Source organism: Danio aesculapii, chromosome 22, assembly GCF_903798145.1.
Source record: "Danio aesculapii chromosome 22, fDanAes4.1, whole genome shotgun sequence".
NCBI lineage: Eukaryota > Metazoa > Chordata > Actinopteri > Cypriniformes > Danionidae > Danio > Danio aesculapii.
In genome coordinates, this window is record NC_079456.1 from 36,860,049 (window position 1) to 36,873,965 (window position 13,917).

At 37.9% G+C, this 13,917-nt stretch overlaps 1 protein-coding gene across 1 annotated transcript in view; it reads right to left on the reverse strand.

The window, feature by feature from the left end:
• The window catches only part of lcor (ligand dependent nuclear receptor corepressor), a 73,997-nt gene continuing 60,080 nt past the window's right edge, over positions 1-13,917 (reverse strand). The window contains exons 3-7 of the mRNA XM_056448607.1: positions 12,772-12,851; positions 11,980-12,106; positions 6,008-6,316; positions 4,072-4,168; positions 1-2,247 (exon numbers count right to left, since the gene is read on the reverse strand). Coding sequence (XP_056304582.1) covers positions 1,209-2,247; positions 4,072-4,168; positions 6,008-6,316; positions 11,980-12,106; positions 12,772-12,851 — 1,652 coding nt within the window. The 3' untranslated portion in view covers positions 1-1,208. The remainder of the gene's footprint in view (positions 2,248-4,071; positions 4,169-6,007; positions 6,317-11,979; positions 12,107-12,771; positions 12,852-13,917) is intronic.

Sequence of the window (13,917 nt, forward strand, 5' to 3'; positions counted from 1 at the left end):
GCTTCACCCTCCCCAAAACCAACCCCCTCTGCCAAAAAAATGCTCTTCTTTTTTATAAATATACACGTCAGCAACTGACTATAAGCAGCGACGAGGGAGCAGCCCAAAATCGACTGCGCGCACCCTCCCTCGATTCATTTTAGTAGAAAGATGTGAATCGAAAACACGTTCCTGTCCTGTGTGGTTTCTAAGTCGGCATTGTCCCTTCATGGGAGTTGGAAACCTTTTAAGAGCGAGGCTCTCACCTAGAGTATAGTACTGTAAAATGAGTAATGTAGTATGCCAGACAGAACAGTAAGTGCGTAATGCAAGCAGTGTCGAGGTAATCAGGTCTAATTGCCAGATTTAGGCTCTGGCCAGCGCCAGACTGAAAGTGTAGTGCAAAAGAAAGCGTTAAGAGTTAAAGAAAAGTTTAGTTACAGTAAAGTAAAAAGAAAATCTTTTCAACATCACAAACATGCATCCCTGAATGACTAATCTTAAGCTTCATTTTACCTTTTTTTTTTTAAATGGACGTGTCTAAATTGGTCTGTTTCAATGGTGCAGATTATAAAAGGAGGAAACTACAAAGAGTTGAACGCAAATGTTTACCTGTTAATAGAAAAACGGGCCTAGGATTGATCCCTGGTGAGAATCCTTGTCAACTCCATTTGAAATAAATAATTTAAAGATTATGAATCCTTTCATAAACCTACCAATCAGAGGACTCGTTTTCGAAGGGTTCAATTCCAGCCTTGCACATAATAAACCCTTCAAACCCCACTTCTCGTTTCTCAAAATGGCATGCCGTCCAAAACGCATGAGCACTAAGGGCACAGCTCGCAAAGTTCAGACGAAGGGGGCGAACAAAGGGTTAATCTGCTTGCTTCTCTCTCTCTCTTTTTTTTTTTAATAAAACGTCTCTGTCGATACTCTCTTATGGCTTTAGTACGCATTTGTTGCTTTATGTTGTAAAAAAACATCAGCAAATGCTTGCAGTGTCGACCACTGTGATAACTGCCAATTTGTTTCTTAATCCCCAGTTATCAGGCTTAAATCCTCCCATGAATCCCTGCAGTTGTGCTCACCCAGATACTGCAAGTAAATTGGCACAATTAAAGCCCCATCCTCCAATTCCAAATCATTTTAGGGTTTTTTTTTTGTTTGTTTGTTTGTATCAGTCAGAATTTAAAACTTTCTCCATTTTAAAATGAGGTGTTCTGTGTAATCTACTCGACTTTGTCTCCTGTCCCCTGCAAGACGTCCACTTGCATTGCGACGGGTGTGGTGGCGGGCGTTGACGTGGATTCGGTTTCGCCGGTGATCCCGGAGTCCTGCCCCTCTGCCCTCATCATCAGTTTAAGCTTTTTCTTTGGTGGGTTCTTCAGTGTGCCCATCCTCTCTTTCACCTTGTACTCCAAGGTGCTGTGTGGGATGCCATAGATGTTCTGCGCCTTCGAAACGCTCATCTTCCCACTCATCACCACAGCAATGGCTTCTTCGAGAATCTCGCTGTTGTACTGCCGATACCGTCCACGTTTCTTTCGAGGTTGCTTGGAGCCTGTTGGGTCTCCCTCGGGATCGGATGTTGGGTACTGAGGTCCCAAGGATGGCTGGTCCAAGTCTGCACCCCAGTACTCGCCTACGGCTCCTGCATCCAGAAGGCCTCCGAGAGCGGCCCGGCGACTCTGCTTTGGCAAGATGGCTCTCAGTTTCCTGCTGAGCGCGTTCTCTGAGTGCACATTGCTCAGCGCTAAAGAGCTGTAGCTATAGATATCCGAGGTGTTCCCGTGGGAGTCCCAAGACAGATCCATGCCTCGGACTTGCGGGATCTTCAGGTCCACCGGAGGGGAATGTCCTGGCTCTTTCTTCACTGTGATGGGACTAGTGTCATGAGACTTTGAACCCTTGGTGAACACGCCTTGGTTCTCCTGGAAAAGAGGCAGGTCATTTAGGTCTTGTTTGAGCTTCAGGAGGCCGTCTAGATGGGATTTCCCCCATGCTCCATCACGGGACAGGAGGGACTGGGCTTGGCTGTTGAGGAGACCCACAGACTCTAGGCTAGCCAAAGAAAGAGGTGTTGGTTGGCCAAGGAGGCGATGTTTCTGGCTCAAGAGTTCCTCTTTTATAAGGAGTGAGCGGGCCAATGGTGGCTTGAGGGGTCCAGAGCCAATACAGTTCTCCCTTATCCCATCATGCAAGCTTCTCGGTGGCAAGCCGTCCTCATCGTCAACATCTCGATAGTTGTGATCAGCTCTCTGGGAACGCCTAGTTTGTAGAAAATAAGATGTTCATATGTGAGAACAGGGTAGGTTACTGGAACAAAGTCCTGAACTTAGTGGACATGATAAATTCTGTTGTCTTCTAGAAAAAAAGCAGGACTTTTAGTGGGAAAAGTTATTAAGATTATTAGGTCCAATCCTATCATTGTCAAAATCTGGAACATTAATAATGATTAAATTATTTTAATTACGGCATACATGGGTAGTTGTTTCCAACATCTTGTGCTCAATACTGTACAACCTAAGTGTTTTGAGTTCAATCAAAATAAATTTGTAAACCGATAAGTGAACTTAATTCCTTAATGTTGTCCCAAAACAAAATTCTTGTGGACCCCAGCATTTTTTATAGTGAATGTGAATTATTTTTTGCAAACGACATATTTTTGTTGTTCTTTTAAGGTTTTATTTTCCTAAAAGACGCGCCAAAGATCAGATAATTTTTTATATACTGATATGAAAACAGTTGAATTTCATAGGGTGAAACTTTTGCACATGACCGTATCAGTTGTTTCTCAGAATTTCTGGCTTATTATTATTATTATTATTATTTGATCATTCTGAACAAGAATCAAGGCTTCGTCAATAGATTTATTTTCATCTGTTTTGCAAGGTTTGTTGCAAATACGGTCTTCTGACTAAATTTTATTTATTTAATTTCACTTTTCTTCCTCTTTAACTTATCTCCAGGTTTAAACCATCTCATTCTGTGACGAATTGGCCAAACTAACACACACAACAACGAATAGACCATGATAAAGTCTGGTTCACTGCTCCACTGGGTTGAATAGCTCAATAGTTTGTTTTCAAGTGGGCAGAGACTACTTTGCCAGATCCTTTTGACTGAAAATGTACTACTTTCCAATACTCTCCATACCGTAGAGTGCCTTAGCACAGAAAAGAAACCTAACATGGATCTTCTAGGTTGGAAATTGAAGTTCCCACAAGAGGATGTCCATAAGACTGTCACCATTGTGCTCTGATGACACTCCACTCAGATTAGTCTGGCTCCTTTATCCTTTCAAGCATTACTAAATTATCCAATGCAATCCTTACCCACTGTAAAAATGAAGGTCATTACTGTAAGACTGCATGCGTGCACAGGAAACACACACATTTCACTCTACAGAGGAAGTTTTGGGGTATTGTATGTACTTGAGTCCTTAATAGTTATTACCATTTAAATTTCTGTAATTATTTAGCATTTGAAACAGTGGTGCAGCAATATCTTTATTAAATGATTTGGATTAAAGCCCTTAATAATAAAACTGGGAGTTTGTTCAGTTCTCAGTTGTGGCACAGGACCACAAAACCAGTCATAACTTTATATACATATTTATGCATCATCTGAAAGCAGAATATGATCTCCATTGACGTGTGTTTTGTTAGGACAATAGTTAACACTTTATTTTGATGATCTATTAGAGTATTAGTAGACTGTCTGCTTAATATCTGCTGATACTGCTGCTAAACAGACAATTAACTGACTATAAGAAACTTTGCAAGTACATGTCAACTTATACTAGCAATAACCTAACAGTCTAATGAGAATTAATTGGCTTGTAGATGCAATGTACCTTAAATTCAACAAACGGACCGTCAAAATAAAGTGTGTCAAGATAATATTTGGCCATTTAAAAATCTGGAATCTGAGGGCTAAATAAAATCTAAATACTGAGATTGCATCTAAAGTTATCTATATGAAGCTCTTATCAATGCACATTACTAATTAAATTTACTTTAGACGTCTTTATGCTAGATCTAAACGCAAAGCTTTAAGTTTTAGCCATGGGGGAAAAACAAAAACTCTTACCCCTTAATGGTGGGCATGATTGAGAAACCATGAGAGCTTTTCAGTGAGACACTACCATGACTGTGATTCTTCTTAGTCGAGAGGTCAAGGACTCCATCTGCAAATAAAAAAACACATCATATTTAAGACCAAACTACAGACAATTCATTAAACATTCTATCAAAGCAATCAAGTTTCTACTTTTAAGCTAATTATTTGATCATTGTATAGTCCTTTTACACAATATTTACGTGTTCAGATGCAAGACCCTCTAAATCCATCAGACCTCTTCTTGTAAATGAGCATTTTCTATCAGGCTCCTAAAATTGGGTCCAGAAGTTTCATTTTATAGGTAATAAGGTTATTAGCTTCTTTTATTTATTTATTTATTTATTTTATTTTTTATGTCACTTTAGACAATTCTTTGGTTTTTAACAAGGTAGTTTTTGTCAAAACCAGCTAAATCCACTTGTGCTTTTTTGTGCAAAAACCTCTAAATCCACCTATTGCGACAAGACCATGTAATTAGATGAAAAATCACTAAAGATGCAATTAGAAATTATTTTACCAAACATAAAACACATTACACAAACCACCTGAAATTAAAAATATATAAATCTGTCAAGTAAGTAGCGGTTCATTCCACTGTGATTAAAGCAGGAGGAAAATGAATGAATGAAATCTGTCAAGTTAGTGCATTAATCAATAACATTAAAACTGACATTAATTAAATCTCAGTGTTGTCACTTCTGATATTTTAGATTCAATGTAATCATAAATTAAGCTTAGTATATTCAAATAAAGTGTTGTAAAACATTGTGAAACCTCAATATCGGTGCATTGTCCATTAATATAAAAAGCTTATCAAGCGTATAGGTGAAGTACTACAGTTAATGTATAGTTTTGTACATTATACTTATCTTTTTAAAATAGCTTACATTAGCAAATAAAACACAAAGTAGGCCTACTGGGCATAAAGGGGATGTGTCTCAGTCAATTTTAGAAGCTTTCATTCATTCATTCTCACCATACTCAAGGTCTTGGTCTCTTGTTTATCCTTTAGCATCCACGTGGGATAAAAGAACAACATCTTAACTCTGAGTCCGATTTACAATACAATAAATGGCAACTGCATTTCACGAAAGACAAAGTAGCGTCGCTGCGCAAAAGCCTGTATTGAATACATGCTACACTTCCGACTTCACACAGTGTGTGTTCCTTTTCTTATAATGCACAGAGTTTCGAGGTAAGGGATGTTTGCATTTTGCCATTCACTGACAGTCAGACAGGCTCATGCAGTTTATCAAACTCAGTCTTTTAAGGAAGTAAAAAAACTGAATGGGAGACTCCGAGGAAAGTCTGTATTTTTGCGATTTATACCATAACTCAACCAGATATAATGGGCATGATCCTTATATCATGAAGAGGGCTGAGTTTTCTACTGAACTAACATATATTTGCCTGTAATCGAAGCGGTAGATACTGTATAATTATGTTACATGAGAAATACTATAGTAAATACTATACAAATGGTGTTTGGAAGCATACTATAGATAATTACTTGAATTAATCTGTCGTTGTATTATATTGTTGCTGTAGTACAACACAACTGTAGTAATAAACAAATTATTCAATAGGCTTCAGTTATTATACACCATAACGATGCACCTCAGTTTACATTATTAGAGTTCATCCGTTGACTATTCTACAGTATTCTGGAGCATTCTATGTTGAAGGATCACTTCCCGCCCTCCATCTGAGTCTCGCGCGTCATCAGTGACGTCATGTGAAAACAACCTATGAGGCAAATTATATAACAAATCCTTTTATTCAAAGCTTCAGAATACACATACCAAAAACAGTTGTGGTGTGTGTGTGTAAAATCTGCTGACGTGAAGATTAATGGCTCAATTCTAGAAAAGCAATAGTTTCAGCTCATAATAAATGCGAGTCTGACCTTGTTCGCTGGGCTCTGAGTCTGGTTTTTTAACGGTGAGGTCCAGCGGCGAGTCCTGGTCTGCCATGAGAAGTTTGCTGAGGACGGGGTTCTGTGCGGAGGCAGCGGTGCCGGTACCGGCGTCCGGCTCCAGCGAGGGCGCTTTCGGCAGGCTTTGGTCCTTGGTGCCGTTGGGCTGGGACTGGGGTTGGGGTACGTCCTGAGTTGAGCTGGTTTTTGAGGTATATTCGGCAGCGAACTGTCGGATCATTCGCTGCATGATCTCACGAGCCACTAGAGGAATGTGGGGGTCTGTAAATCTTGGGAGGTCTGAAATGATGAAATGAGCCGGTGTTATTCTTATTATTTATATAATACATATAGTTGAAGTCTGAATTATTAGCCCCCCTGTATATTTTTTTCCCCACAATTTCTGTTTAATGGAAAGGTTTTGTTCAACTCATTTCTAATCATAATAGTTTTAATAACTCATCTCTAATAACTGATTTCTTTTGTCTTTGCTATGATCACAGTATTTAACATTTGACTAGATATTCTTCAACATACTAGTATTCATTTCTCTATAAAGCCGGTGTTCTGGCGATCTGTGCTATCTCCTCAGAATGTGCTACTGTTAGCTCAATCTGTCATGTTTCACCTAAAAAACCAGGGTTAGCACATCTTGTCAGCTTCAAATGTCCATCAGAATGAACTACCTCCTTAAAGAAGGGTGTACAAACAGGGGTAGCGCATTTTGTCAGCATCGGAATGAACTACCACTGTGGTAGATTTACAAATTAAATCTAAAACTAATGAAATAATGAAGATTTTTATTTACTAAACCTATATGAAGACACATTTAATTGGGTGAGCGGAGGGCCCTACGTATCTGCCATTATATATCTTTGAAAACAGGTGATAGGTTAAGGCAAAGGGGTCATAAAAGAGCATGAGAGGGGACTTGGGGATGCATTGAGATCCATCTGTGTCAGAAAGGCATGAAATGTATACAACACATGTTGAAACTGTCATGTATATTCAAGACACATACTGTATGGGGGAGAAGAGTCCAGTTTAGATGTTTGAAACAGATGCTAGTCATGATTACCAAATGTGAACTGTATGTGGAAAAACAGTGATGATTATATTAGATCTGTTCATTATAAGGGCCAACAAGAAGAGTGGTCTTTAAATAGGGGTCGTAAAGGAGTAGGAGCTGGAAGAGGCCTGTTGAACCAGTAAACAGCTGTGAAAACACAAAGGTGGGAGGAAGCAAGGATAAAGGGGATAGCTAATTTGAGGGACACTGGATTGTCCTGGAGTGAGACTACTGCTTATGGACATCTCTGCTTTTTTGGGAAATATTCCAATAAAGTATATTCTTCTGATATTCATAACCCCAGTCTGAGCTTGATTCATTAAGAGAAAAGCCAGAAACCACATCAATAAATGAAGGCAGTAGTTCACGCTGATCGACGTTTGAAGCTGCTGCACCTTTTTCTACATTGTTCAATAGAGTAGTAGCTAATTTCGATAGATATTTGAAGCTGACAATATGCGCTACCCCTGTTTTTACATCTTTATTTAATGTGGTAGTTCATTCTGATAAACATTTGAAGCTGACAAGATGTGCTAACCCTGTTTTGGTAGATGAAGCATGACGGATTAAGTAGCACATTCTGAGGAAGCAGCACAGATCGGCAGAACACCGGCTCTGTAACCAGCGGTCAACCTCCGGCACCTGTGTTCATCTGGAGCAGCGTACACAAAGCCAAAGTTCTCTGTCAAACTACACAAAATATCGCATGTGATATCAACGTGATAACGTTAGTCAACTCGCAAGTAATCATTCTGTGCGATATTGACAGCTGTTTGTGTAGCTTCTTGGTGAACTACAGCCCTTTAAAGAAAACGTTGTACATGTCAAACCTGAAAGTATGTGCAAATACCACACATGATGATGTTTTTGCTCAAAACATGCTTCATAGTTTCAGTCGAGCGTTTGATTTGTTATGCATCTTCCCAGCAAACAATTTTCTATTTAATAGACGTCTAATAGACATCTAAATGCAGACTAAAACAAGGCTAAACTTGGGCTGTCAGCGAAAATCTAATAGACATCTCAGAATAGCCCAAAACTAGACTAGTCGTCAAATAAACAGAAATGAATGACCACACACAAAGTCTGTCTATTTGATGACTAGTCTAGTTTTGGCCTATTCTTAGATGTCTATTAGATTTTCGCTAACAGCCCAAATTTTGCCTAGTTTTAGCCAAGATGTCCGTTTAGACGTCTATTAGACATCTTTTATAGATTAAAACATGCTTGCTGGGTTCTTACACAGAAAAAAAGCATGCAACATATTTTATCGCAGCATTCTAGGCAGTGTTTTATTTAACAATCATACTAAAAACACACACATTAGAACAAACATCTCATGTATTTTGCAATATTATTCCTGAACTGCAAGGTAAACACAAGTTAATATTGCACTAGAAGTACCTCTTGCATAAATTCTCCCGTATTATACAGTTTATATCCCATAACGCTGGGTTGTTGCGCAATACAGGTTTCACAATCCTCTTGGTTACTGCCATTGTTAAAATCAAAGCAGGATTTGGCAGACAAGCCTGTGAAAACATTTCCTACAGGGCAGTAAAGATTTGCAGACTTCAAAAACAGAAAGACGGTTTCCTTTAGAGTAAGACAAATAAAAGCATCAAACACAGGCTGCCAGCAACGCAAGCAATGGCAATGTTTAACCTTTAAATTCCAGGCTTATTCATTGGAGAAATGTGTTGAAGAGTGATTGAATTGGATGATTTATGCTAAGAAACCGTTCCTTTGAACACGATCATTTATACCTTCACGAACACACAGGTTAAACTGATTATTTGATTATATATGATTGACCTGCTAATGAGGAGTTAGACTGGAACATCAAACATTGGTACAAAATGATTTAAGGTCTTCAAATAGAGCCCTGAGGTACACCAGAACAAAACCTGGGTGTTTTAACAAAAATTTAGCTTCAGTGGACCAAAAAAGGCTGTAAAACATGTTTTATAATCTAAACTGTTTATTTAAAGCTGCAGCAGGAAAGGTTTTGGTCTTTTAGTGGTCGAGTTACTTGCTTTACAACAGCATGCATTGCTATTTGATAATGCATGCCTTCACAAACACATCATTTGAATACATTTTCTAGCTTTAAGTTTGATTTCAATTACACTGGTACATTTTGTATTTTGTATATTTCTAAAACAACCGAAAGTCTTCAAATAGACCCCTGAGGTACACACAAAACAAAGACTGAGGGTGTTTTAACAGATATTTAGTTTGAGTGGACCAAAACCTGTTTCATAATCTATACTGTTTATTTAAAGCTTTAGCAGGAAAGGTTTTGGCCTTTTAGTGGTCGAGTTACTTGTGGAGGATTGCTGTTTGCTCATTTAATGAGTTGGGCTTCGGTTCATGAATGCTTACTTTGAATGAACAATTAATGTTGTATGACTTCAGAAACTCATCATTTGAATATATTTTCTAGTTTTAAGTTTGATTTCAATTAGACTGGTATATTTGTATCTTGTGTAAAATGACTCAAAGGTCTTCAAATAGAGCCCTGAGGTACACCAGAACAAAAACTGGGTGTTTTGATAGAAATTTAGATTTAGTGGACCAAAAAAAGGTCGTAAAGCAAGTTTCATAATCTGAAGAGTTTATTTAAAGCTGCAGCGGGAAAGGTTTTGGCCTTTTAGTGGTCGAGTAACTAAATTGGTCATTTAATGAGTTGGGCTTCGGTTCATGAATGCTTATTTTGAATGAACAATATTGTACGCCTTCAGAAACACATCAGTTGAATATACTGGATATATTTTCTAGTTTCAAAGCTGCGGTCACACTGGGCTTTTCTTCCCATAGACTTCCATTCAAACGCACGCGAATACGTCAGACCGGAAACGCAGGGTCATGCGCTAAGTTTCGCAAGTTGCTGCGGTGCAAAGTTCAAGCTTGGTGAACTCTGACCTGCGAAATCGCATCACTTGACTGTGTGAGACCAATCCACAATCAAAACAGGACCTCTCTGAGCAGAAATGTGAAACGGGGAGCAATCCCTTAAATTTTTGTTAATGTCTAATCATCTTGTTTAATCCCGCCCCTTTTCGCAGCGCCGCACGACAGAATTTCGCACACACAAAGCCCAGTGTGACCGCAGCTTGAGTTTGATATCAATTAGACTGTTATATTTGTATTTAGTGCATTTATAAATTGACTCAAAGGTCTTAAAATAGAGCCCTGAGGTGCATTAAACAAAAGATGCTGGGAGTGAAAGTCTAATGAAAACTTTTAAACATAACTCATAATTCATATGTGTAAGGATATATAGAACTATGAAGATGATTTAAATTGTTTTAAAATGGATTTCTGTAACATCATCATTATATTATCTATATATTACTTAAGTACAGTGGTCTCTCGTTAATAGCGTACGCATCTCGTACGTTAATCGAGTTGCGTTCTAAGAATCACCCCCAATAGACAAAATCCATGAAGTAGTGCACTTTATTTTTTCCAATTATTCTAGATGTTTTAAGCCTGTAAAACCCTTCACTGCACACTTTTCTCAGACAGACATTAACATTTCCACACGTTTCTCTCTTGTTTAAACACTCTCAAAGCTCAAACCTTCACAGAAAATTAAGTCCAGTATTCTAGAATGAAACCAAAGATCAAAACCATTTATTTACTCCATAATGGCGTCCTACAGCAGCACAACTTTTTGTACGATGGTCAGCATCTTCCTCTGCTTTTTGCGTGCTACCACAGGTGCCTTTGACGGTGCAGAACGTTTGTTAGCCTAGAGTGTAATGTTTAAACTCCTAAAATTTGTGCTTATTGCTTTGTATTTAATAGGGCTGTTTACATGTTTATATGTTTATATGTTTATATTCCCCTCTCGTTTCCCCTTATTTCTCTCTTGCGTTTGTAATATATTTAATTCATAATTCCCTTATTGTTTAAAGTGAACTATAGTTTGTAGAGACCGTATTCTGTTTTATCTATACTGTAAATCTTTTGTTGTTATATATAAAAAAAGAAGATGATGACGCCTTGTGGTCGGTCATCATGACTGCCGCTGACTTTGAGCCCCGAAGTGTCTGGCTTAACGGCTCCGTTTTCAACTCCGCCCCCGCCTGCACTCAGCTAATCATGTTGATCACCGGCTGCAGCCATGGTTCAAGTCGAACGCACCCAATATCTTTTAAAACAGGGGTGCCCAAACTTTTTCGTATAAAGGGCCAAAAAAACTAATATCATAGGCTGAGGATAAACCAAACTATACTACATTAAAGTGGCCATGGGTAATTTCCTCATTTAAATGTAAAAATAAATGTAAAAGACATTACTAATCGTGTAAACTAATGCAGTATAACGTTTAAAATGATAACTCATTGCAATAAAAACATAACACTGGAGTTTAATGCTGAATACACTGGTAAGCAAATCAAGGCAAAGGCAGATTCTGCTTTACTAAAGTCTCTGCATTGTCATCTATCCATCAGGTATGTGCATTTAAACTGAATCAGATTCATTTATACTATTGAACTGAAGCATTTAATTTTCATCTGGCTTTTACGAATAAAACAAACAAGCAAACAAAAGATTACATTAGATTTGAAAAGAAAAGTAGTCCCCATCATCCTGCCTCTCTTCTCAGATGGGATGGCGGGCTAAATCAAAGCTTACCATGGGTCAACTCTGGCCCGCAGGCCCTAGTTTGGGCATCTCTGTTTTAAAAAATAGATTTTTATTTTTATGAAAAATGGTACTTTCATTCCCACTCTCCTCTTTTATTTAGGGGATAATAAAGGGAAAACCTTTACAACTCCCCCTTACCATAGTAAACTATAAGGTGTTATTTTCATACAATCTTCAACCAGTTTGGTTTCAGTTTTTTAATGCTCTCTTATGAAGTCCAAACAGATGATCTTACCCTTTCTATAGAAGACAACATTGAGGAAATCCTCTGCTTGCTTCTCAAGTTTGTTAATGTTGGACTGCTCTTGATTGAAGCCGTCCGCTTCTGATAACACTTGGTTGTTCAAACCAACCAAATTTTCCTGGAGGAAGAAGAAAAAACCCAAATTACTCTAAAATAACTCCGTCTGATAGACAGCACTGACCTTCAAATCTTCAATTGCAGGCTTTCAAGCTTTTCAAACTAACACTTATTCAAACGCCAAGCCTTTAAGACTTATTTTTAACTTTCAGGTCAGGCTTCAAAATTTCTCTCAGCAAAAGTTTCTAGTGTGAATGCAGATTTTAGGTGCAGTGTGTTCAGTGAAATATGGCCATGTTGTATGAAAGTACCTGTCAGATTTGTTTTGTAGCTAAAAAAATGCATATTTTACTATAAAAGCTGCACATTTCAATTTCAAAGCCGGCAAAATATGCCGAGTGGTTTGAGGTTTGTTGTAGAGAAAGTCCCCAGGGCCGATGATTGCCAGTATTTTAGGTAATTTGCAATCCGTCTGTCACATCTAAAGATTAACAAACCGTTACAATAATAATTACCTGTCATTGCACTGATGAACATTTTGTGCATTAATAAGCGTCGTCTACTCTGTTTTCTTTCAGAACAAATGACCTAGCTACTACATCTCTGTGCATTTAAAGCGCGGCACGGTTATAAACATAGCATGACTCGAGGTGAAATGTGAAATTGCTAATGCATTGTTTGTGGAAATTAAGAAGGATAAGAAAAAACAAGAGCGAGATTAATTACCTTCACTTTTTCACGTCTTAAGCAGCAAAAGAGACAATTTTCATTAAACGACCAATCTGACACACCCTCAGGCTCGCAATCTGCAAGAGCAAAACAACTGGTGTTAGTTAAGTAGCTATCAAGCAGTAAATACACATGACAGCAAACATATCAGCCAGTTATTAATAATAATTGTGTTTTGCATGAGTAGCTACTGTAGTTTTTATTAATAGACTGAACTGCATTAGCGATCTATGGTTTATATTACATGCTTGATGCAAACAAAGCGTTTATAATTTAACTAAATTGAAGGATTCATGATTTGTTTTTCTGAGCTAAGCTTTATGTATGACTTCTAAACAGGCGGTTTGAACATTTTCTAGCTTTATGGGTGATCCACTAATGTATAATCAGACTGATGTGCTGTGTATGGTGAGAATTACAACGACAGAAGGTCTTAAAATAGAGCCCTGAGGTACACAAGGGGGGGAAAAGACGAAACCAGGTGTTTTTAAAGGAGAATATACTTTTGAATAGACAACCACATCGTTTCAAACTCTAAGTAGATTGCATGAAAATCAAAGTAAGAAAGATTGTTTTATGGGTAAAGATGGGTTCAGCTGAACATTTTATTAACTACTAGTATATTTTACTCTTATAGTTTAGTTTATATATGGTATTAGTTTTTGTTTTCTTACTGTTACCATTTAAACCTTTTAGATTTGTTGTGTTTCTGCAGTCTGATCTCACAAGGAAACCCAAGTATTTTACAAATTCGTACAAATTTGAGTTGTCGTACGAAAATATACAATTTTAAAAAGGAGGCGTGGCACCAAACCCCACCCCTAAACCAAACCATCATTGGGGGGAAAAACAAATTGTTCTAAATTGTACGAATAAGATCGTACAATTCATATGAATTCAGTTGCATGAAAACGTATAATTTTTTAGGCACCAAACCCCACCTCTAAACCCAATCGTCATTGGGGGATGAGTAAATCATCGTATGAAAATATACAATAAAAAAAAGGGCATGGCACCTAACCCCGCCCCTAAACCCATTGGGGAATGAGCAAATCATACTAAATAGTTTGAATGAGATTGTACGGATTGATACGAATTAGGCACTAAATCAAAAAGATACTAACTGCCGTGAGATAGTGTTGT